This window comes from Mercenaria mercenaria, chromosome 17 (assembly GCF_021730395.1).
Source record: "Mercenaria mercenaria strain notata chromosome 17, MADL_Memer_1, whole genome shotgun sequence".
NCBI lineage: Eukaryota > Metazoa > Mollusca > Bivalvia > Venerida > Veneridae > Mercenaria > Mercenaria mercenaria.
In genome coordinates, this window is record NC_069377.1 from 64,417,686 (window position 1) to 64,444,290 (window position 26,605).

Here is a 26,605-nt window from a genome sequence, read left to right on the forward strand (position 1 = left end):
TTTTCGGCTATTGTTCCTAATATCAGATTATCATAAAACAGTAATTGATTGCTTATTTTGTCAATTCATAATCAGGGTCATCAAAATAGCTGACTGTAAATAAATCTGGGTCAACAAAAGATCGCAGGGCACGTTCAATATGAGTGTTGATCGGAGCTTGTGTCCCGCTCGAGGGCATGAAACTGATTATCGGATAATTAGGAATAAACAATGTGACACAAGGGACTGTTTATTGTGTTTTATTAATGTAAAATTCAACAATTTATAGACCAAAAAAAACTAGTTTTTTGGGGGGTTATTTTTGTTTTCAGTATTTTCAATTTTCCGGGACATTTCAACACTGTCCGGGACACCGGGACGAGTATGTGATTTCTGGGACAATCCCGGACAATCCGGGACGTATGACATGTATGAGAAATGTTTCTTAGATGACCCTCTACAAAATTGTTCAAACCATTTCTGTTAATGTCAAAAGCTCAGCTAGCACTCTTTCAGATTTCAGTCTATTTTGCAAGAATGTTCTTTGGATGAACCTTTACCAAAGTCGTTCAAGCTGTCCAGATTCTTAAAAAAAGACTAGGCTGCTATATGCAGTGCTACATAATTATTTGCATATAGAAGACACTTTGAAGAAATGTTTTGTCTGAAACTGCTTGTTCAACTTCTGTCGGTATAGTTTCAGTCGTATCAAGGATGAACCCGTACCAAAATTGATTACATGTTCTTTAGAATATGTGAGTAGGCCCACAGTGTGTGTGTATGTGTAAAGGAGTCTTGCCCCTGTGAAAAAGACTCGTGAACTTCATGAATTTATTCATGAAATAGTACATGAATAAATATTCATTAGAATCAAAATTTATGTTTCATGAATTTCTATATTCATGAAGAAGTTCATGAATATCTAAATTCATGAAACATAAATTTTGATTCTCATGTATATTGAAATTCATGAAACATAAATTTTGATTCTCATGAATATTTATTCATGAGCTATTTTTGTAAAAAAAAAAAATCATGAACAAGTTCATGAACTAGTCAAGGAAACCTGGTAGGAGTGTAACGCTATGAAACCTGAGAGATCTGCATGTAATGGAATTCTTTTAACAATTTCAGTAGAGCTTGATACAAGAAAAAATCCTGTAGGTCAAAGTATTGTTCAGTTAGCCTGGTCAGAGACTGTTTTTAGCTCATCTGATTTATTGAAAAAAAATGATGAGTTATTGTCATCACTTGAGCGGTTGTCGGCGTCGGCGTTACCTGGTTAAGTTTTATGTTTAGGTCAGCTTTTCTCCTAAACTATCAAAGCTATTGCTTTGAAACTTGGAATACTTGTTCACCATCATAAGCTGACCCTGTACATCAAGAAACATAACTCCATCTTGCTTTTTGCAGGATTTATGGTCCCTTTTGTACTTAGAAATATATCAGATTTCTTGGTTAAGTTTTATGTTTAGGTCAACTTTTCTCCTAAACTATCAAAGCTATTGCTTTGAAACTTGGAATACTTGTTCACCATCATAAGCAGACCCTGTACATCAAGAAACATAACTCCATCTTGCTTTTTGCAAGAATTATTGCCCCTTTTGGACTAAGAAAATCAGTTTTCTTGGTTAAATTTTATGTTTAGGTCAGCTTTTATCCTAAACTATCAAAGCTATTGCTTTAAAACTTGCAACACTTGTTCACCATCATAAGCTGACCCTGTACAGCAAGAAACATAACTCCATCCTGCTTTTTGCAAGATTTATGGCCCCTTTTGGACTTAGAAAATATCAGATTTCTTGGTTAAGTTTTATGTTTAGGTCAACTTTTTCTCTTAAACCATCAAAGCTGTTGCTTTAAAACTTGCAACTCTTGTTCACCATCATAAGCTGACCCGGTACAGCAAGCAACATAACTCCATCCTGCTTTTTGCAATAATTATTGCCCCTTTTGGACTTAGAAAAATCATTTTCTTGGTCGAATATTATGTTTAAGTCAACTTTTCTCATAAACTATCAAAGCTATTGCTTTAAAACTTGCAACAGTTTTTCACCATCATAAGTGGACACTGTACATCAAGAAACATAACTCTATCCTGCTTTTTGCAAGAATTATGGCCCTGTTTAGACTTAGAAAATCATGGGTAGGACAATATTTCTATTACACAAAAAAAATCAGATGAGCGTCAGCACCCGCAAGGCTATGCTCTTGTTTTTAGTCTCTGCCGAGTCACTGTGACAATGACATTTTCCACCCTCGACAAATGACATGTTGAGTAAAACAGTAAACTAGAGTGGGATTGGGAGCATAATAAGAAGTAAACAATTGCTGTATAAAATACAAAACATTAAGTTAAACAATGTATAATTTACTTTAATCTCAAGATTGAAACTCAGATACTAGCTTTGTTTCAGGGTCATGAAAACTTGTGACATTTTAAAAGGATTTTATTTTTTAAAATGATTGATTTATGACAACACACTAATTACTTACACTTGAAACCCATTATAGCGCTACTCAATATACCGCGGTATTCATTATAACGCGGTAGGCTCTTGGCTCAGGAATTTTCGGGGGTAAAAAAAAAAAAAAAAAAAAAAAAAAACCAGTCCGCGGATGTTATTTGATTTGATCATAACCAGCGTTAAAACTACATGTACCTGTATACTTTGTACTTTAACACCTTTGCCAAAAATCAATAATTGTCTGCTAGCTTACTTGTTTGCATATCGCCTTTGTTAAAGTTTGAATACATCTAGATATGTGACAATCAGGCAATCAGTACCGTGTCAAAATTAGGTTGTTTGCATAACAAGCGTGTAACATTGGTCGTCAACTATCAAACCGTTTAAGTTTGCACCAATTAAGCGGATGACATGAACACTTGAGTGAATAAAAAATCGAACAACAGGCCCAGTTTTGTAATGCAGCCGTTTTTCGTAATTATCACATTCAGTTCATCGGAATTAACGAAGATTCGATGAACTGAAAGCCATATTGAGATTGTTCTCCCTTTTTAATATCGTATGTTAATGACGGTGATTTAACAATATTCTATCTTATTTATCGATTTTCTTCATGTATTCAAAATTAAATTTTTTAAGACTGTCCGCGTTTTTTCTCTTTTAGTTACATAAACCCCCAGTGTAATTGCATTGCATATATGTAATTCTCACGACCGCACACTCCTCACACAGCGTTATATATGTTTACTTCCGGGATACACAATTCCAACTTTCTTTTAGAATCACGACAAAATGAGAAGATGACACAGCGTTATAATTCTTCTTTGTATTTTTCAGTAGCATTTAAGGTAAATAAATGTCCCGTTTATACGATTCCTATTTCTTATTAACATAAAACAGCGTCCAAAATACGTCTAATACATTACCGGTGGTTGGGGTATTGCATATACCGCTGAAACGATCAACCCGCGTTATAAATTTAACCCCGCTAGATCCGCGGGTCTCGATCCTTGGACAGCGTTATATCGGGGTCCCAGTGTATTTGTTAGCCCACCATCATCAGATGGTGGGCTATTCAAATCACTCTGCGTCCGTGGTCCGTCGTCCTTCCGTCCGTCCGTCAGTCCGTCCGTCCTTCCGTCCGTTAACAATTTCTCGTTATCGCATCTCTTCAGAAACTACCTGGGGGATTTTGACCAAACTTTGTCAGAATGATGTATTGGTACCCTAGTTGTGTCCCCCTGAAAATCAGACTGGTTCAACAATTTTTTAGTAAGTTATGGCCCTTTGTTTATTTCTATAATTTACATAGATTTATATAGGGAAAAACTTTGAAAATCTTCTTGTCCAAAACCACAGAGCCTAGGGCTTTGATATTTGGTATGAAGCATCATCTAGTGGTCCTCTACCAAGATGATTCAAAATATTTCCTTGGGGTCTAATATGGCCCAGCCCCGGGGGTCACATATAGGGAAAAACTTTGAAAAACCTCTTGTTCAAAACCACAGGGCCTAGGGCTTTGATATTTTGTATATGACATCATCTAGTGGTCTTCTACTAAGATTGTTCAAATTATCCCCCTAGGGTCAAATATGGCTCCGCCCCGGGGGTCACATGGTTTACATAGACTTATATAGGGAAAAACGTTGAGAATCTTCTTGTCCAAACCACAAAGCCTAGGGCTTTGGCATTTGTAATGTAGCTTCATCTAGTGGTTCTCTACCAAGTTTTTCAAATTATCCCCCTAGGGTCAAATATGGCCCCGCCCTGGGGGGTCACATGGTTCATATAGACTTATATAGGGAAAAGATTTTAAAATCTTCTTGTCAATAACCTACAACATTCAAATTTGGACCACATGTATGGTTTTGAGTGGCAAGATGAACCTTGACATGAGTTGACCTTGATTTTGACCTAGTGACCTACTTTCACATTTCTGTAGCTACAGCCTTCAAATTTGGACCACTTGCATAGTTTTGTGCACTGAAAAAAACTTTGACCTTGACTTTGACCTAGTGACCTACTTTCACATTTTTGAAGGTACAGGCTTCAAATTTGGACCACATGCATAGTTTTGTGTTCTGAATTGGAATTTGACCTTGATTTTGACCTACTGACCTACTTCCACATTTCTCAAGCTACAGCCTTCAAATTTGGACCACATGCATAGTTTTGTGTACCGAAACAAACTTTGACCTTTACATTGACCTAGTGACCTACTTTCACATTTTTGAAGGTACAGGCTTCAAATTTGGAACACATGCATAGTTCTGTGTTCCGAAATAAAATTTGACCTTGATTTTGACCTAGTGACCTACTTTCACATTTCTCGAGCTACAGCCTTTAAATTTGGACCACATGCATAGTTTTGTGTACCGAAATGAACTTTGACCTTAAGATTGACCTAGTGACCTACTTTCACATTTCTGTAGCTACAGGCTTCAAATTTAGACCACATGCATAGGATTGTGTACCGAAACAAACTTTGACCTTGACATTGACCTAGTGACCTACTTCCACATTTTTGAAGGTACAGGCTTTAAATTTGGACCACATGCATAAATTTGTGTTCTGAAGTGTAATTTGACCTTGATTTTGACCTAGTGACCTACTTTCACATTTCGTCCTTGAAATTGATCTAGTGACCTACTTTCACATTTCTCAAGCTACAGCTTTCGAATTTGGACCACATGCAAAGTGTTGTGTACGGAAATGAAATTTGACCTTGAGCTAGTCAGTAAGTCTTGAAATTTGGAACACTCAAAAATGGCACATTGGTGGGCGCCAAGATCACTCTGTGATCTCTTGTTTTTTAGTATACTCATGTTCCTTTTAAACCATTCCTAACTGTAGTATGATAATTATTACCTTCTTATTTGCTGCACAAACTTCTCAGAAATTTCTGAATCACATGTGCAAAAAATTTCCCAGCATGCAACAAAATAATGGAAACTGATCATGTGACATTGTGAATTTAATGTTCATGAACATTCATGAAAAGTTCATGAACTTATTCATTTATTGTAAAAGGTAATAAACCTAAGTTTTATGTTTAATGAATGAACAGTTCAGAAACTCACAATTGGGTTCAAGAACTGGTTACACTGAACTAGAAAAAGGTTTTGAATTTTAGTACTTTTAATGAACCTGTGTTCATGAACAATTCTGGTTCTTCGTCTTGGTTTAGACCAACAGTAACTGTTCGGGAACTGGTAAAGTTCTATAATTTCTTGAACTTTTGCAGTTTTTGAACCAATGTTCAAGAACTATCATTGTTCTAGAATCACAGTCTAAGAACTGTTGTGCTGGTTCAAGAACAGTTCTTAAAGTTCTTCAGAAGTTCTTGAATGTTCAAGAACTTAATACTAGTTCTAGAACATTTTTTACAGGGTCATAACCCTGTAGTTCCTGAATCACAATTTCAATCATTATCTGAATTTCATTTTCAAGTTCATGAATTTCTTAAGTTATTTAATGGATTTTCTGAAATGTTCATGAACTATATTTACAAGTTCATGAAATGAAAGTACTATTCTTGAACTTGAGACTTCATGAATTTAAGTAAGTGAACTTTTCCTTGTAGTTCATGAACTTTTTTGATAATTTATGAAATAATTCACAAATTCTTACAAATTCATGAATAAATTCATGAAGTTCATGAACCTTTTTCACAGGGGTGTGGACATGTTTTCTTGGGACTTTTTTGGTCTAGAGTGCTTGTAAAAGCATTTTATGCTATATGTAGGACAAAAAAATAAGTTCAAGAAAATTATTATTACAGTTATAAATTGAGCCGTGCCATGAGAAAACCAACATAGTGCGTTTGCGACCAGCATGGATCCAGACCAGCCTGCAAGGATCCTCGCAGTCTGGTTAGGATCCATGCTGTTCGCTAACAGTTTCTCTAATTGCAATAGGCTTTGAAAGCGACCAGCATGGATCCTGACCAGACTGCGCAAAGGCACTATGTTGGTTTTCTCATGGTGCGGCTTAATTATTAAAGGCTCAGGCCTGTATTGCCAATGTGGAGCTATACGCAAGAAGGGAGAACCTAACTTCCTCTTTAATGTCACATGTCTAGCAGACAGGCTTTTGAGATACAGCATCTAATATTTCATCTTTGTATAACAACTGTTCCATTTTAGAAATATGAAGGCAAAAGCCATATTATTTTATCAAGAAGATTGGTGTCAGGTGGTTAAATGACAAACTTTGTGACAGAGTAATGTGAATACAGTCTAACCTGTCTTAAGCAGCCAGCCAGGGGAAGCAGACAATTTGGCCGCTTAAGCCAGGTGACCGCTGATCGGAGGTGCAGCCAGTATAATATGTATTTTTCTGATTTCTGACCAGTTTAGCCTTTAGGCCCATTTCTTTTTCTGTTTTCTATTATTATTTTACCTGGATACAATGATGTGCATTTGCCTTTGCAATACGAATGGTCTTCTTAGCAATCTAAAACTCCGGCATGGTTTTATTACAACAAAAATTGTTACAGACATTACAACTTAAAAACAAGTTTGTTTACAATTTTCGCCATTTTGGTAAGGGAAGCTACTCTCCGCGCTTATTGTCAACGCTAAAACTATGATTGCCGTTATGTTCTGTAAAAAATAGAGTGGTTTATATTTTTTTCAAACACAATTTCGCATCAGTTAAATAGTATTTTGATGACAGAAGTATAAAAAAATCACAAATATTTTGCTACTAATTAGTTATTGAGTATTTTCTTTAACCGAGATCAAACTGTGAACAACAAAATTGACACGAGGTGACACGCTAATGGCCAATAACTACTGGCCGTTTGATCATAACAAAAAGGGGATTACACCTTTGGTTATCAGTTTTAATTGAGGAGCTCATGTCATTTTGTGGTTCTTGTGGTGAAGTCACGCGAAACTTAGCAAACACGTGCTTCTCAAAAATCGGGTATCTTCGGCGATTATCGCCTAAAAGTAATTGGTTTTGGAAGAAAAATGGCCGCTGAAAGGGGTCAGATACGGTGGTCGGGAAGCAATTTCTGTGGCCGCTGGCCGCGGACGGCAGGTGGCCACTGAATGAAGTGATAAAATAGAGGAAAATCTGTCGGGGGCGTCATAAAATGACAGCTGAATGGAGGTGACCGCTGATCAGAGGTGACCGTTAGTACAGGTTAGACTGTAATGAGGTGTCAACACTGATGTACTTGAAGCTATCAGGATTCCAGTACTGATGATATATGCTCAAATATACTTAACATATTGGTTTGTTGTAGGGTAATTAAAGAAGTTATAATATGTTTTTATTTAAGACATGATTAAAGTAAAAGTTTTTGGTCTTACAATCATACCACCTGAAGGTCAAGGTTGAATGTCAGACAAAACACTTGTTTGTGCTGTTTTTGGTATTATGCCTGAATTTGTTGCAAAATGATGAAAGTTTGCAGTACAGTCAAACTTTGTTCACACAAATTCGGATAATTTGAACACCACTCTTTGCTGAAACTCAACGTGGAGTCCCGCAAAATCCCGATATAATGTATTTTGCTCAGTGGCTTGAACTACAAATAACTCGAACAAATTTTTCTGGTCCCATCGAGTTCGAGCGAACCAAGTTTGACTGTATTTATATAGCCTCATTTAATTCATTCTATTCTAATGCTGATGTTATAAAATGGAAAATGCTGACATATTCCAATGCAAATGTAGAAAGATATTCCTCTCCTGACTTCATGAACACATGACATGTGATCTTGACTTTTGTAGCCAGTTTTCAATACCAGCAAGTGAAATCTTATTCTCACTGAAGCAGGTGCCAGTAATTGTATGAAAGCTAATTTTCACAGGAGTCAAAAAACCTCTACAAACCTGGTTATTTCCTGAACTAGCAGAGACAGAATTTAGCCAGATTTTCTACTTGATACTGGCATGTAGATTTCTTTTCTGTTCACTAAATAAAAAAAAGAGAATGCTGTTTTGATCTGATATGCATAACCCACAAAGGCTATGGAATCCTGATTTCAGTATTAAAAATGCCCACTCATACCGGCCAGATTATGAATACTTTGTCTCATATTAAAGATTTCCTAAAAAAAAACACACAAAAATGCTCAGCACAAATGCCGAAAACATCATCACAGTAGCTGAGTATACTTGTCACATGCACAGGAGGCATACAGTGAATTGACTGTGATTTGTGAAAGAAAGAACAGCAATAGAGATGGTAATAATGCTTATCATTTGGCCCAAGTTTTCGCAAAAAAAAATGCAACTTAATGAAATTTTGACTCACAATTTGAAATTTTCACTTACATTTCACGAGTTCTGAAAAAGCACATATTTTCTCTGGGTCAAAATTACGCGAATTTGAAATTTTGAGTATGTTCCCGAGGTTTGAATATTCGCGAAATTGTAAATATGGTGTCATGCTTGAATTTGAATTATACTTATGCTGAACATTTACACGAAAATTAATTTTCGTGAGATGTAGGGCCTTGTGAATATAGCAAGAATTAAACCCTTGCAAAAATTTCTGTTTTTACAGTAAGCAGAACTCAGTAACTATAAATTCAAACCAATTATTTGAAGGGACACTGGAACATTTTTGTCTTGCTAGAGTGTGAGATGCTGTATATGTCAAACAGTTTCTCCAATTAACATCTCCTCTTAAACTATTGCTAGAGGTCATTTGATCAAAGGCCAAGGTCACAGTGACATTGAGAGTGAAAAATGTTTTAGATCATTAACATAAGAACCCAATGGCTTAAAGCTTTTAAGTGTTCAAGGTCACATTGACATTTAGACTTCAAATAGTTTCCAATCAGTAATTTGAGAATTCTGCATATAAAATTATTATTATTATTCAGTAAATTGTAGCCAAGGTTTCATTTGTGATACCAGAAATGTGACCAATTTGTGACCTGTGCATGCAGTGAAGCGAGTGTTGTAATTCATGTCTTACCAAATCCACAGCATCAGCTTGCAAAAATAAAATGTTATAAAAAGCTGAAGTCAAATACAGACTCGTGAACAATGACTCCTTCAAAATCCCTGACTTTTCTAAAATTCAACTTAATGCATGTCTATTAAAAATCTGATGGATTTTTACACTTGTCAAAAGTGGGTGTTGTTTCAAAAATCTTAGGTTGAAGCATTATTATAGCAAGACCATCAGTCACTATTTTGGTTCTGGAGTCACTCAAAGTATACCAGATGGACTGCAATGTAGGAAAGCACTTGTGACATTAACTCTTCAACATTTTTAACCACTTCAGTGTCACCGACAAAAGTATTTCATGACGTTAAAATCAACTCAGTCCTTTCTAACTAGAAATCCTGGTAAATTTGCTGATCATTCAATGATGTCTAGTGACAATTCTAACTGTGATTTATCAGTCATGGGTCTTTTTTCAACTAGGAATATCTTACTGGTTCCCAACACTAAAAATCAGACCTCATTTGCATGTATTCTTCTTTATTCAATGATTGATACGGTCCAATGCCGTCATGTGTGGCAGGAAGCATGATTTATATAAACCAGTGTAACAGACTGAAAATACTTCAGCACTGACTGGGAATTGAACCCGGGACCTCTCACACCAAAGGCAGACACTCTACCACGTTGCTATAAAGCTAGCTCAATAGCAAGGAAATATAAGTGCACCCTTATACTCTACCCTACGACACCAGCACCATCATTTTCCTGATAATTCATTTTAGAATGTGACTGTAAGTAAATTTCAGTTATAAATTCAAATGCTTTTTTTCTTTTGTACTTGTCTCACTGCATCTTCAGTAAAGATACATTTTCTATATAGTTCCTGGAAAATCACATTTCCTCTCAATGCACAGAAAATGCTTTTCCAGCAATATTACAAGAGACAGAGTAGGTCAAGTTTACTTTGTGGCTGCTTACATAAAGTTGGAAATTTGAGCAGTGACCTTTACCTTCGAAGACATCAGCTGTCTGTAGTTTACTATGTTTTGCTATCTTCTATTTGTAATGGGAGATTTTGTGAGATATTAATTTCACAGTAGAGATAGATTTTTTTTCCTGTTACAGGTATAATTAACAGCATGTAATGGGGAAAATGTAAACCTTTTTTTTGCTCATCTGATCTCAAACTGCTCATAATGTGCTTTTAGGATTGCTGGATATCCAACAGCCATCCGTCCGTCTGGCCAACATCCACAATTTCTTTGAAGACACAACATCTTCTTCTAAACCACAATGAAAATTTCATACAAACTTCACAGGAATGTGTCTTGGATGGGTTCAAAACCAGTTCATCCATGCATCCATGGAAAACTTCGAAAATCTTCTTCTTTGAAACTCGGGGATCAATTTAAAACAGTTTCATCTATAACATTCCTTTAGAAATTCTTTTTTAAAAAACATGATCCTAAGGGGGCAGGGCTAGTTACAAGACTGTTTATGGAAAATGTTGAAATCCCTCTGGTCTGAAACAGCTGACTCAATTTCAAAACCATTTCAAAGCAATTGGTCCGAGAGCTCACGGACCTTTATTGCAACAACTGAGGCCAAAAGAAGTTTATACTTTTTTGAAAACAGTATTTCACATCCTCCATGAAAACCCGTTTCTTAAGTGTCAAAGCCGTGCCTATCTATATTTTGTTCACTTATGTTTGTGATAGGGGAGGTAAAACTCACTTGTAAAAATATTAGGGGGTAGGGTAAAGTTTACGTCTACAAGTTGCTTCACTGTTTAATTACAGTAACTATCTTATTGTCAGTAAATGTATAATTGTCAAACAATGACAGCAATAAGAAATTCATCAAAAAGGACTGAAGGGCAAACTGGATATTCAAGGTCAAAGGTCAGATTTATGTTAAAATCACAAAAATTGGCACATTTGAAATTTATTTTTATTCTTAAAAAATAGTTTGTTATCATAAGTCACTCATCTTTATTGATGTAATGCGTATATATCAGCCAAAATCAGAAATGCAAATTTTATTGCAAAAAGTCAAGGTCAACCCTGATAATTGAAGGTCAAAGTTCATTTTCATGCAAAAATGTGAAAATTATTGCCTTAACTTTTTTAATCTGTTTAATATGTTTTCACATTATTAGTCAATGAAGTTAATTCGTTTTAATGTTTGTATGTCAGGCAAAGTCACCAGTGCAGATGTAACCCCCAAAATGCCAAGAGTAAAGCTTATATCAAGGGTCAAAGGTCATGAATAGCTTCCTGTTTGAGATATAACAGATATGTTTTAATCATTATAAGTAACTGCTCGTGATTTATTTTAATGTATATATGTCTCACAATGCCAGTAATAAAGATATCATCTAAAATCAGACAAGTTCAAATGTAATATTAAGGGTCAAAGGTAAAGAAAACCGGAGTGACACTGTTTGTCAAATGGCAGTGGCTAGGATTATGGTACCGTAATCCTAGCCACTGCCACTGCGGTCTTTTAAAAAACGTTTCAAAATGAAATTTTGTTTACATCAGAAGAGAACATATAACTTTATAAAATGTAGTTGCTTATTGAAGTACAACGTAAGTGAAATGAAATATCCGTGGCCAACCCGCGTGACGTTTTGGTACTATACATGCGGGAAATTCGATCTCAGCGTTCAAATAACGTACACATTCGGTCCGCGGCAGAGTATTCTTTAAATACTGAGGCTGTTTAGCATGTGTCGTGTAACTCACTTTGACGCATTGTATTTTATAGAATTCCGTCAAAGAATGAGGAAACATCACAAGGTATCTGCCGTGTATACGGTATCGAAGTCACGTGCGTTGGCTTTTAGACTAGTTACGCACACGGTGTCAATGCCTCATATTATCTAGGAAAAACATCGAAATTTAAACAAAGTAACGATCACACATAACACTGAATAACTGTCTTCATTGTATGGTAACGCGCGGTGATTGGTAACTCAGTTTTAATGCATGGCATGCTTATTTCTTTACCCTATCACGTTTTACAAAATATGTAATATTGGGAATGCGGTGGGTGGGGTAGCGCCGATGTCAGGATTTTCGTTTCGGACCGATTGAGTAATCAAAATTTCCGGAGCCCTGCCCTTCAGTCCTTTTTGATGAATTTCTTATTGCTGTCATTGTTGGACATATATACATTTACTGACAATCAGATAATTACTGTAATTAATCAGTGAAGCAACTTGTAGACGTAAACTTTACCCTACCCCCTAATATTTTTACAAGTGAGTTTTACCTCCCCTATCACAAACATAAGTGAACAAAATATAGATAGGCACGGCTTTGACACTTAAGAAACAGGTTTTCATAGAGGAAATGAAATATTGTTTCCAAAAATGTATAAACTTCTTTTGGCCTCAATTGTTGCAATAAAAGTCCGTGAGCTCTCGGACTAAATGCTCCATGGTTAACCATCATCTAAAGTTCCTTCGAATCATTCTGTTTTGTTCAAAAACATGGTCACCAGGGGTCGGAGCTAGGTTTTCCTCAAGAACTTTGAAAATCTTCTTATCTCAAACATAAATTTGTAAATATATGTCAAACTTTGTCAAACTGTATGTCTCTATGAAATCTAGGTCAAGAACGAAATAGGGTAGCAATAAGATCAAAGGTCAGATCATGAAAAGAACTTGTTAATATTTAGAGACCACATTTTTCATTAGGTCATCATATATTTTTGTCAGAATGTCCATCTCTATGAAATCTAGGATATTTTCAGAACTAGGTAACCTGAAGTTAAAATTTTGGTCACAAGGTTAAACCATATAGCAACCTTATTTTCTTTCTGGAGGTCCCATTTTGTACTTAACCATTATAAGAGCTGCGCCATGAGAAAACCAACATAGTGGCTCTGCATCCGCGCAGTCTGGTCAGGATCCATTCTGTTCACTTTTAAAGCCTACTGCAATTAGAGAAACCGTTAGCGAACAGCATGGATCCTGATCCACGCAGGCTGGTCTGGATCCATGCTGGTTGCAAAACCACTATGTTGGTTTTCCCATTTTGTAATTAACCATTATAAATCTTTGTTAGAATGTTTGTCTGATGAAATCTTGGTCAAGTTAAAAGTGGGGTACCTCGCGAGATCAAAAATAGGTAAATATGTTAAATCATACAAAAACCTTAACTCTCCAGAGGCCACATTTTCTACTTGATCTTCATGAAACTTTGTCAGAATGTTTGTCTGATTGAAACTAGGTAATTAAAGTCAGAGCTTCTTGAGTTTTCCCCGGACCAAGTTTTCCCAATATAATGGCTATATGGAAAACTTTGAAAATTGTCTGCTCTGAAATTGCTTGTCTGACTTTGCAATAACTTCACAACTATGTTCCTTTGATGACCCTGTATCAAATTCTTTCAAGTTGTCTAAAAAGGTGACTGCCAAAGGCCAGACTAGTTTCCTCTGTATGTCTACATTTATGGAATATGTCAAAAATCTTCCTCTCAGAAACCACTGACTGGATTTCAAATTAATTTCACAGAAATGTTCCTTGGGTGACCCTCTACCAAAATTGTGCAGTAAAGCTTTGATACTCATGTGAGCAATAAAGGGCCATCATGATTACTTGTTTCAAATAATTTCATCAGTCTTCGAAATTAGCAGTGGTCCGATGGCCCATGACCAGTGAAATTTCTGTTGGACCAGTGAAAAATTTGACAGGATCTGCTTTGATAAAGTCCTAATCTTGTCTGTATCAAAGTGTGTCCCTCATTTAACGTACATTTATCGCTTACTTCTCGGTAACATGCATCACAGGGAATTCCATTATGACGTCAGTCCCATTAAATATAACCATCCAATCAAACGCATTGTGTTATTGCGGACAGGTCTAAATCGCGGTACCGAAACTTTTCACATACATGTGATAAGTTCAGAATCCCAAAACTGGAGATTTGCCATTTTCAGCTGGAGTTGGGGTCTCAAAACTGGAGGTTTTTCGACATAAGTTAAGTGCACGGACACATAACTTTGAGGAAAATCCAATATTTTCAGCCACAAAATAATATATATAAGTCTACACCAGAAGAAACAATCCTCATAACTCTTGATTTGAATTTTGACAGAGTTATGCCACTTTTTAACTTCATTTTTTTTTGGTTAAAGTTTTATATAATGTCTAGTATCTCTGTTACATTCAAAGCTATTGACTATTATGCCCCTTTTACAGGCAAAGCTTTAATTGCCCCTATTACTGGCAAAGCTTTAATTCAGAGTCAATCACTGAGAAAAGTCGAGCATGCTTTCTTACAGAAGCTCCCTCTTGTTATAACTTTAAACTTTCTTAACAGATTAAATTTGTAGAAACAAATTCTCAATTTAGGTCTGAAATTATTCTACTCGAGGACTTTAAAAAAAAAAAAACGAAGCTCTAAATTGGTGTGAACACAACTCATAAATTGTGTAAATTCCTTACCCCACCCACTTTTGTATAAAAATACTGATGATTTTGACATGAAAAATAGAAAACAAAAATGCATCAACATGTATTTACCCTTACCAAAATAATGTAGATTGATGTTATCAAATAAATGAGTGTGTGTTTTCATCCAATTTTCAATGAAATATGTACGATTTAGTAGCAAATTAATTTGGTAAACATTCAGGGGCGTCGGAAGTGGGGCCGCAGGGGCGGCGACCGCGGCCCCAATAATTTGCCCAAAAACGATTTTTTGTAAATTCATAAGTTGGAGTCGCAGGTCCGCGGACCCAATATTTTGTATAGTATATTAAATTTTGCTTCGCGTTAAACATTACACGCTGTCCAGATTAGTGTGTTACCATGGTGACGGTGACACGATCGGGGGTGTTAATTGGAGTCATACACACGTGTCCGTGATTGAACTTAATTAATTACGCATGAACAAATCAGCATGTTTTTAATTGGCATGTCTTTAGTCAATGAACGTTTAAGCTATACCCAGCCGCAAAGATCTAAGGTATTAACTTATAAAATTCAGAAAAATAATTATCATGTTTTTATTCAAAGAGCTATAAAAATAAACTTCTTTGTTTTATTTAATGAAAGAGGTAAGTGTTAAGATTTATCACACCGCTAAGATGTAAGGAATTTATTACATAAATTGTTTTTACTCAAAAAATGATATTTCAAACAAAAATAAGAAATGAATGTAATATGAATGATTATTGTTCAATACATTAAATACAAAAAAAAAAACATACATGCATTCTTTGTATTGCGTTTTACATTATTAATTCTGATAAAGAGTTTATTAAACTTTATTTTGCTTATAGCCATGTAAATAGTAAGAAAATACTGGAGACTTGAGATGCGATTCAGTACCCTTAAATGCACCAGAACTCACCATTTATGATCCTGTTTTAAAAAAATTTCAGGGGGAGGTCCCCCTTACCCACCTTGCGGGAGGGGAATGCCCCCTCCCGTCCCTACCCCCCGCGGCCCCAATATCAAACACCTTCCGACGCCCCTGACATTGGAAGAAAATGGCGTAACTCCAGAAGGGGAAATAACACTCCTGTTCTAAAAATAGTAATGGGTTGGTTTTTCCAACAATTATTTATGTGATTTTATTACCGAGCAAAATTTTTCTTTGAATAATCAAAATTCATTTCAGTTGGGAATTATTTCTTATGACTGGGAGATTTTTGCTTCAAACTGGTAAAAAATGGAGCTTAATTGGCATTGAGAATGGGCAGATATTCGGCCCTGTGAGACAGGTAGAAAATGCCTTGCTTGTCTAATCCCTTATCAAAACAAACAATTAATAATTCACCTGTGAAAAACAACTCTTTCCTCCAGCTACATGTGTGTCAAACATGTATAATACACAACAGTCGGTGACACTTTGATTTACTGTGCAAACATGTTTGGCACTCCTCGGAAATTATCAACCCAGTCATAATACTGATTTTTTTTTTGAAAAGCGGGAGAAATATGGTTTTGGTCGGGAGACAGGAGGCAAGGTGAAAAAATAGGGATTTTGACCTTCCTGGGCGGGAGATCACATGTATGAAACAACTAAACATGTTTGGCACTCTGTAATTATCAACCCAGTCATAATACTGATTTTTTTTGGGTTTTTTTTGAAAAGCGGGAGAATTATGGTTTTGGTCGGGAGACGGGAGGCAAGGTGAAAAAATCGGGATTTTGACCCTCCTGCACGGGAGATCACATGTATGCTTTTCAGTCGGCGTGAAAAAAGCCGATAAACTTCATGGATGTAGACTTAAACCTCCTTCAGCATGATCTTATGCATCAATCATGTTATTTCTTGATTTTATTATAAATTTACTTCGAAATTTATTTCAAATACGGCTGATTTCAATATAGGAATTGCCCTGAAACTGATTCCGCGGACAGTCTGCACTCTCATACAAAATATTGTTTTTAGCTCTGTATGAGAGTGATATTTAATAACTTTTTCTTTCAAACTTTATAGCAATGTATGCATGCATACAAAAATAGTGTTGTTTTTTTCGCAGATGTGTGAATTTTTATTTTGTTTTATCTAAACCTACTGATACTGAAGAAATTCACAAGAAAGATTACATAAATGAAAAGAGCAGGAAAAATTACATTAGAGCACCAAATTTGAAAAGAAAATATCAAAAACTAAAAGATGTACATAAAAATAGTGAAAATATTATCAAAATTTGTTCTGTCTTGTCGCAACAGCTTATATAGGATTTATAGGAGGAAAAAAGAAAAAAAGAAAAAAAATGTTGAATGCAAAGTAGATGTAATTAAATGTGCACAGTACCATTACAGTGACTACATAATCAAAGATTCGGGCCAGTAGAAAGTGATCCGGGCCAGTAGATTTTGCAAGCTTGCTGGCCTGAATGGCCTGTGGGTTTCAGATCTTAATTTCTTTGACTGTTTCATGGCTGCCAAACTAAACTTTTGATAATTTTACAGTTGTATTACAATTACACAATACAATAGATAAGACAGCTTATCTGACTCAGTTTCTGTTCTAATATTGAAGACAAAACAAGATTTGCAAGTTTATGGGCACCAAACATAATTATAATTATGCATTTCAGTGTATTTTAGAAAATTGATATAACTTGGTGTGTAAATGACAGTAATTTCAGTATTGTAATTGTATAATTTCCCATCATTAATTCTGTTATAAGGAGTACTTAAAACTCAACAAAAGTCTCAGCTTACAAGATTACTATAAAGTGAAATTTTAAAAATCTTCTTTTGTGAAACTGTAGGCCCAATTTTAAAATAATTTTACACAAATGGTCCTTATGTGACCTTCTACCAAGATTTTTTAAAAATATTCCAATTCATTTAAAAATATGGCTGCCATAGGACGTGGTCACTTTCCTTATTATGTATAAAAATCTTCTCACAAGTGTGAAGAGGTTAGTAAGTACATCATTAGGTCAAATTATAAGAAATAGATTTATTCACACTGAAGAGGTCACATTTTTTGTCTGCTCATAATGAAAGCATGTCCAAATGTTGTCTTATGAAAGTCTTTTTTTAAAACTGGGTCATCTGGTGTAAAAGCTGGGTCAGGTAAGCTATCTTGTTACAGGTCTGGTGGTTATTCTTAGATAAACCCAATTGTGCTAGAAATCTGAACCACTATTTACCAGGTAAATTAAGAGGCCAATATTTCTGTTACCAATGGAAACCAGGTTCTTTTAATTTGCTTTACATGTCTGCTATAGATCATTGTATTGAAATACAACTGAAATACAATACTCAGTGAATAGAGACATTGTCATTGTCATTGAAGTTCTTGAATTTATCAGAGCAGATAACAGGGACAAAAGGATGTTATTAAACAATACAGCCTTCTGTGTGCACCCTTCGCATCACATGACATTAGAAGCAGATTTGAAAATGTCATCATTTATGATGAATTGAAATTATGTGATATTTCTTTCAGAATGAATTGATAGGGCAGAGTTTGTTTGATTATATCCATCCACGTGACATCAGTAAAGTGAAAGAACAGTTCTCATCTTCAGATCTCGCACCAAGAGAAAGGCTTATCGATGCTAAAAGTAAGGCTTCTTACACATTTGAATAGCATTCACAATGGCCCTTGTGTGCCCTAAATATGTGCCCTAGTTATTGTATCTAGCCCTTTAGGTATTGGGCAGGGCTTCGGAAATTTGCCAGTTTGTCGGTTTTGGAACGATTTTTGACTTTTCAGACCGATTCATGAAGTGAAAAAACGAAAAAAAGCGGTCCCGTATAAATGGAGAAAAGTATAAATTTCGGTCTGATATCTCAATACACCATCTACTGCCAAGCAGGAAATTGTTGGTCGCACCCTCAGATAATCATTAAACGTGTCAAACGGTCTGATTGTCACTTTGATAATCAGTCCGTAATTAGCATGTGACGCAATCAGTGCTCGCGCGGCACATCCTTTAATGTTTGCAGGCAGCCAACTGCAATGTATTAAACATTTTTGACTGGTTTCCAAATATGTCTGACTGGATCCAGATCATTTTGACAGGGATCCACTTATTTTATTTAGAATCCGACGGATGGTTTATTTCAAAAGGCTATGTTTGATCACGGGTAAAAAACAAATGGTCACTGCATTTAATCAAAGAGCTATAATTGTACATTATAGGTCTTTGATTTAATGAGACATCACACGGAAAACCGATCAAAATATTTTTTATAATTACTTGATTTGAAAAAATTACAAAATTCATTTGTTGGGGCTCCAGTTGAAACAAGTGCAGAAAATCGTCTTTGCAACCTGACTGTGCAAAAAAGAAAAAGAAAAAAAAATGGATTGGCAAACACGAATGATAAAGAAAACCGGAGTGGCGCCGTTTATCAAATCGGTCTTTTAAAAAACGTTTCAAAATGAAATTTTGTTTACATCAGAAGAGAACATATAACTTATAAAATGTAGTTGCTTATTGAAGTACAACATAAGTGAAATGAAATATCCGTGGCCAACACGCGTGACCTTTTGGTACTATACATGCGGGAAATTCGATCTCAGCATTCATATAACGTACACATTCGGTCTGCGGCAGAGTATTCCTATAATACTGATGCTGTTTAGCAGAGAATATGTGTCGTGTTATTCACTTTGACGCATTGTATTTTATAGAATTCTGTCAAAGAATGAGGAAACATCACAAAGTATCTGCCGTGTATACGGTACCGGTCACGTGCGTTGGCTTTTAGACTAGTTACGCACACGGTGTCAATGCGCCTCGGTAATTTTATCCTTACAAGTATTTTCTCGGAAAAACGTCGAAATTTAAACAAAGTAACGATCACACATAACACTGAATAACTGTCTTCATTGTATGGAAACACGCGGTGATTGGTTACTCAGTTTTGATGCATGATATGCTTATTTCTTTACTCTATCACGTTTTACAAAATATGTAATATTGGGAATGCGGTGGGTGGGGTAGCGCCGATGTCAGGATTTTCGTTTCGGACCAATTGAGTTATCAAAATTTCCGGAGCCCTGGTATTGGGTATGGTCCGTTGCATATTATATTCAGCCCTTTGTCCTTTGGGTATGGTCCTTTGCATATTGTATTCAGTCCTTTGTCCTTTGGGTATGGTCCTTTGCATATTGTATTCAGTCCTTTGTCCTTTGGGTATGGTTCTTTGCATATTGTATTTTGTCCTTTGGGTATGGTCCTTTGCATATTGTATTCAGTCCTTTGTCCTTTGGGTATGGTCCTTTGCATATTGTATTCAGTCCTTTGTCCTTTGGGTATGGTCCTTTGCATATTGTATTCAGTCCTTTGTCCTTTGAGTATGGTCCTTTGCATATTGTATTCAGTCCTTTGTCCTTTGGGTATGGTCCTTTGCATATTATATTCAGTCCTTTGTCCTTTGGGTATGGTCCTTTGCATATTGTATTTTCACTCCTTTAGGTATTATATCTGTATTATATCTGTTCCTTAAGGATCATTATAAGGTGTCATTTTATGTTAATTTATAATAGAATTCTGCTGAAGACATCACTAGGTGGCATGAGAGGCACTTTTAATTACCTCTTATGAACAGACTCAAACTCATTGACTGCTATAACTGGAAAATATTGAGAGACTCACTGATTTTGCATTTACTTTTATTGGAATAACTTGTTTAATATTATACTGAACATTACTAGATTATTTGGAAATTAAGCAAAATTTTGTCCACACCAGAATGTGTGATATTTAAGTATTTACTGGGATTGTGGTCTACTTCCTATAGATTTAATTTTCCACAGAGTGAACAGAATGGCTTATTAATACCTAGTAATATTCACTGCATAATTTGTTCACTGAAAGGTACTGCAGTTCTTTAATGAAGAAAATTTCTTTCCAGAATAAGGGTAAACACTTACATTTGATGTTAAAGTGTGAAAATTTGAAGCTTTCACTGAACAAGCAAGTGCAAGTTAACCTTCAAGGTTTAAATGTTGAAACATTAAACTAGGAGCTATTCAGGTCCCTGGTAGCACAGCTTAGATTGTTCACTGATTTCAAATTGTCAGAAATTTGTTACAAAATAAATCATTTCAGCATTGATGCCAGTAAAAACCGAGCTGCCTCAGCGACCTACACATCTGTGTTCAGGTGCAAGACGATCTTTCTACTGTCGGATGAAGTACCGCAGTGAGAACTGTGATAGTACAAAGGGCATTAAGTTTGAGAAAGACGATATGGAGTTTGTACATCGAAAGAGAAAATCAGGTAAACAAAAATTAATAAAAGGTAACTACATTTGTAACGGAGAAATATGCTCCAGTTCTTCAGTTGAGATATTGCTCAAGTGCTTCAGAAGCATGATATAACTGAAGATTAAGAAGGAGCATATGTTTATAGGTTATCAGATTTGTATCCAGAAATGTGCTCGAGTTCTGCAGTGGAAATAGTGGTTGGCTTAAGGCGCGCAACATTAATCCACGATTGAACTAGTGTAATTTTCTGATACTCTTTTTTAGCTCACCTGAACCAAAGGTTCAGGGTTAGCTATTAGTATGGGTCAGGGCTTCGGAAATTTGCCGGTTTGTCGGTTTTGGACAGATTTTTGACTTTTCAGACTGATTCGTGAAGTGAAAAAACGAAAAAAAACGGTCCCATAAAAATGGAGAAAAGTATAAATTTCGGTCTGATATCTCAATACACGACCACCTGCCAAGCAGGAAATTGTTGGTCGCACCCTCAGATAATCAATAAACGTGTCAATCGGTCTGATTGTCACTTTGATAATCGGTCCGTAATTAGCACGTGACGCAATCAACGCCCACGCGGCACATCCTTTAATGTTTGCAGACAGCCGACTGCAATGTATTAAACATTTTTGACTGGTTTCCAAATGTTTCTGACTGGATCCAAATCATTTCGACGGGGATCCACTTCTTTTATTTAGAATCCGACGGATGGTTTATTTCAAAAGGTTATGTCTGATCACGGGTAAAAACCAAATGGTCACTGCATTTAATCATGTACATTATAGGTCTTTGATTTAATGAGACATCACACGGAAAATCGATAAAAATATTTTTTATAATTACTTTATTTGAAAAAATTACATGATTCATTTGTTGGGGCTCCAGTTGAAACAAGTGCAGAAAATCGTCTTTGAAACCCGACTGTATTAAAGAAAAAGAAAAAAAAATGGACTGGCAAACACGAATGATAAAGAAAACCGGAGTGGCGCTGTTTATCAAAAAAAACGTTTCAAAATGAAATTTTGTTTACATCAGAAGAGAACATATAACTTTATAAAATGTAGTTGCTTACTGAAGTACAACGTAAGTGAAATGAAATATCCGTGGCCAACCCGCGTGACCTTTTGGTACTATACATGCGGGAAATTCGATCTCAGTGTTCACATAACACACACATTCGGTCCAAGGCAGAGTATTCCTAAAATACTGATGCTGTTTAGCAGAGAATATGTGTCGTGTAATTCACTTTGACGCATTGTATTTTATAGAATTCCGTCAAAGAATGAGGAAACATCACAAAGTATCTGCCGTGTATACGGTACCGAAGTCACGAGTGTTGGCTTTTAGACTAGTTACGTACACGGTGTCAATGCGGGCAATTTTATCCTTGCAGGAAAAACATCGAAATTTAAACAAAGTAACGATCACACATAACACAGAATAACTGTCTTCATTGTATGGTAACTCGCGGTGACCGGTAACTCAGTTTTAATGCATGACATGCTTATTTATTTACTGTATCACGTTTTACAAAATATGTAATATTGGGAATGCAGTGGGTGGGGTAGTGCCGATGTCAGGATTTTCGTTTGAACTTTCGGACTGATTGAGTTATCAAAATTTCCGGAGCCCTGGTATGGGTGGATGGTCCGTCATCCATCGTCCGTCGTCCTTATTTTTACTTAAACATCTTCTCCTCTGAAACTACTGGTCGTCCTTATTTTTACTTAAACATCTCCTCTGAAACTACTGGTCAGAATAACACCAAATTTGGTCTGAAATATCCTGGTGAGGTCCTCTATCAAATTTGTTCAAATGGGGACACTTGGCCTGTTTTAGGGGCTGCTAGAGCTAAAAATAGAAAAACCTTTAAACAACTTCTTTTCATGAACTGCTTGATGGATCTTCATCAAACTTAGTCTTTAGCATCGTTATAAGGTCCTCTTTCAAATTTGTTCAAATGGGGGCACTTGGTCCCTTTTAGGGGCTGCTAGATCTAAAAATAGAAAAATCTTGAAACAACTTCTTCTCATGAACCACTTGATGGATCTTCATCAAACTTGGTCTGTAGCATAATTATATGGTCCTCTCCCAAATTTGTTCAAATGGGGCCACTTGGCCCCTTTTAGTGGCCGCTAGGGCTAAAATAGAAATACATTTAAACAACTTCTTAACATGAACTGCTGCATTGATCTTCATCAAATTTAGTCTTTAGTATCATCATATGGTCCTCTATCAAGTTTGTTCAAATGGGGACACATGGTCCCTTTAAGGGTCGCTAGAGCTAAAAATTGAAATACCTTTAAACGACTTCTTCTCATGAACCGCTTGATAGATCTTCATCAAACTTGGTCTGTGGCATTGTTATATGGTCGTCTCCCAAGTTTGTTCAAATGGGGGCAGTTGGCCCCTTTTAGGGGCAGCTAGAGCTAATAATAGAAAAACCTTTAAATGACTTCTAACCATGCACCGCTTGATGGATCTTCATTAAATTTGGTTTCTAGCATAACTATATTGTCCTCTCCCAAATTTGTTCAGATGGGGGCACTTGGCCCCTTTTAGGGGCTGCTAGAGCTAAAAATAGAAATACTTTTAAAAGTCTTTAATTTAAATTTAAAAAAAGAAATTTAAATTATTTTTTAAATTTAATCTTTGTCACAAGCAAGATCTAATTAGGTCAGAGTCAGTCTCAGGTGAGCGACCTAGGCCCATTTGGGCCTCTTGTATTTCTTAAGCATCAACACATAGTTGTTATATAAATGATGTTAATTCTTTAGCCTGCTTGAAATGAACATGTTAATGCGATGACTTCAAAATGATTTCACATATGATGCCATACACCGGATATGGAATGTGAATATCAGTTGGGAGAAATATTGGTAGCTCAGTAAGTAAACAGTTGGAAATAAAGATGTAACAATTCATAATACAAAGCTAATTATCTTCATATTACACAATCATTACACTTAGGAATAAACCTGGAGAAGAAATTGTTGTTAATGAACTTATAATATCACAGCACACTTGTAAATGACATTACAAACCCAGCATGAAATTTACACCTATTGACTCAAGTTTCTGTTGTACCTCAAATTTAAGAATTATTGTGTAATACCTTGTTTCCTGAGCTGGTATTTATAAATGGTCTGAAAATAAACTGTTAGAAATTACTATCAAATTTAATGAATTTTTGCAAGAGTCAAGTATTTACAGCTACAAATGATCTGAGTCTGCCGTCTTAGCTCAATAGGGAGAGCACAGATCTACTGATCGCGGGGTCATGATCCCTGGGCTAGGTGTATGTTCTCCGTGACGATTGATAAAAGACATTGGAACACTGGTTAGGTTAACTGTCTGCCGTTACATAACTGAAATACTGTTGAAAAACAGCGTTAAACCCAAAACAAACAAACAAATGATCTGTGTGAAAAATAGTTTAATGGATAAATAATATTTTGAAAGTAAATTCTTTGAATTGTCTAAAACTCTGAGTGGTGAATACAGGATCAGCAATCATAGTACAGTGAAACCTGTATTAAAGACTGCCTCTGAACAGAGACCACCTGGCTCTGAAGACCACAATGTTTTCTTTCCCATTTTAACATTTATTGTGTGTTTTAACCTGTGAATAAAGACCACCTCCCAATAAAGACCACATTTTGGCTCTCCTTAGTGTGGTCTTTATAGACAGGTTTGACTGTATTTGTTTGTGTGATTGTGATTTAATGCTATGCTTCGACAGTATTTATTAGGGTCCACCAGAGCTGAAAGTAGAAAAACCTGTAAAAAACTTCTTCTCATGAATGCATGAAAGATCTTAAGATCTTTACTAAACTTGGTTTGTAGTACCTTTCTCAATTTTATTTAATATTTCCTCTTGATTGAAGGAAGGGATGTCTAGAGCTGAAATAGAAGAAAAAACAACTTCTCATGAATTTGATGAATTAACCCTTAGATAGAGTCATATCTGCTGTAATGGGGTTACCTATTTTGCAGCCATCACAGTGAAAAAAAATGTAGAAAAAGCTTTACATAGCTTTTAATTGACTGCTTGATGGATGTTTACCAAACTTGGTCAGAAGCAAGGTAAAAAGCTCAAAGTTCTTATGTGTGTGATTTAGGTCCATTTGGGTGTCTTGTGTACCAACACTGAATTTGTTTGCTGTACCAATATTATAACAGGAATTTTTCGCTAAAGTCTTCTCGACAGTGATGAATAGACATTTTCACCTAGACATTTCATTTCAAGAGGTGTCACTTTGCAAGGTCACACGACTGTTAAAATCTAGACAACATTGAAGTATTGAAATAAAGAAGCTAATAAAGAAAGTTGGCTAGACAGTTTTACCTTGCCTGTTATACTGACAACTTAATGTGCAAGTTGACAATAGGCTATGAAAAAAAAAAAATTATGGGGAAAAGGCAGATGCAGTGTAACCTTGTATAGGTATTTCAACATCTTCATAATGTGCAGATGTTATTTTTATCTTGTCTGACTTTTGAAAAAAAATCTACGAGGTATTGTTGTCACTTGATTATGGGCATCGGAGTCGGCATTGGTTAAATTTTTTGTTTAGGTCACCTTTTCTCAAAAACTATGAAAGCTACAGCTTTTAAACTTTGCACACTTGTTTATTACATTAGGTGACTATGTAGGCCATGAACCATACATCTAACCTGCATTTTGTTGTGCTCTGGTTTATTGTAATAACTCAGCTAATGTCTCATTGTCAGACAGGAAAGTGATAAATGAATAGCTACATCTTAGAGACAAATAAGTAAAGATTTCCCAGAGTGATTGTATCTGTTTGTTATATCCAAATTTGCAAAAACGAGAATTGTGAAACCAGATTGCTAACAACGCTTTATGTAAAAGTAGGTTAATTGTTCCTTTTGTATTAGTTCTTTCACAATTGTTGCCTATCACATTGATAGCTGAGTGGTAGAGTGTCAGCATTGAGGGCTAGAGGTCATTGGTTTGATCTCCAGCCATGTCATACCTTAGACATGAAAATATTACATGTATCTTTCGTGCTTGGTGCAACATTAAAAAGAACAAATGCTTCTCTTCTCTCTGTGGGTGATGGATTACATCAGGAATGTGGTGTCGAAAAGGATTAATATAAGTTGTAGATATTGTTTCATAATTAACAATTCACCTAAAATAAAGTAGTATAAAAATGAAAATTGTTGCTGAATTCGCATAGGGAAATTGAGATTCTGTCTCCTTCTGTGTGTGTTACCAAAGAGATATTTCCACGTAAAGTCATTTAATGAAATTAATTTCATGAGATCTCTAAGTTTCCTTTATTAAACACAAAAACTTAGTTGAAATTAATATTGCAACAAACCTATTCTTTCAGTATGGATGTCTCCATTTGTGTTTTAACAAGATCTCTAAAATGGTTGGATTATGTTTGTTTTGCCAGTTATGTACTGGTAACAGTATGAGTAATGACATATTTTAGGAGGGCAATGTCTCTATAAAGGACATCTTTTCTTTTCTGTTTTTGGTTTTTGACCTGTAATGATTCTTCATTATCA

The 26,605-nt window shown here is 35.7% G+C and overlaps 1 protein-coding gene across 1 annotated transcript in view; it reads left to right on the forward strand.

Moving 5' to 3' along the window:
* Positions 1 to 26,605, forward strand: part of LOC123535667 (protein cycle-like) — a 139,350-nt gene that overhangs the window by 84,121 nt on the left and 28,624 nt on the right. The window contains exons 8-9 of the mRNA XM_045318415.2: positions 18,293 to 18,410; positions 20,910 to 21,080. Of these exons, the coding sequence (XP_045174350.1) occupies positions 18,293 to 18,410; positions 20,910 to 21,080 (289 nt within the window). The remainder of the gene's footprint in view (positions 1 to 18,292; positions 18,411 to 20,909; positions 21,081 to 26,605) is intronic.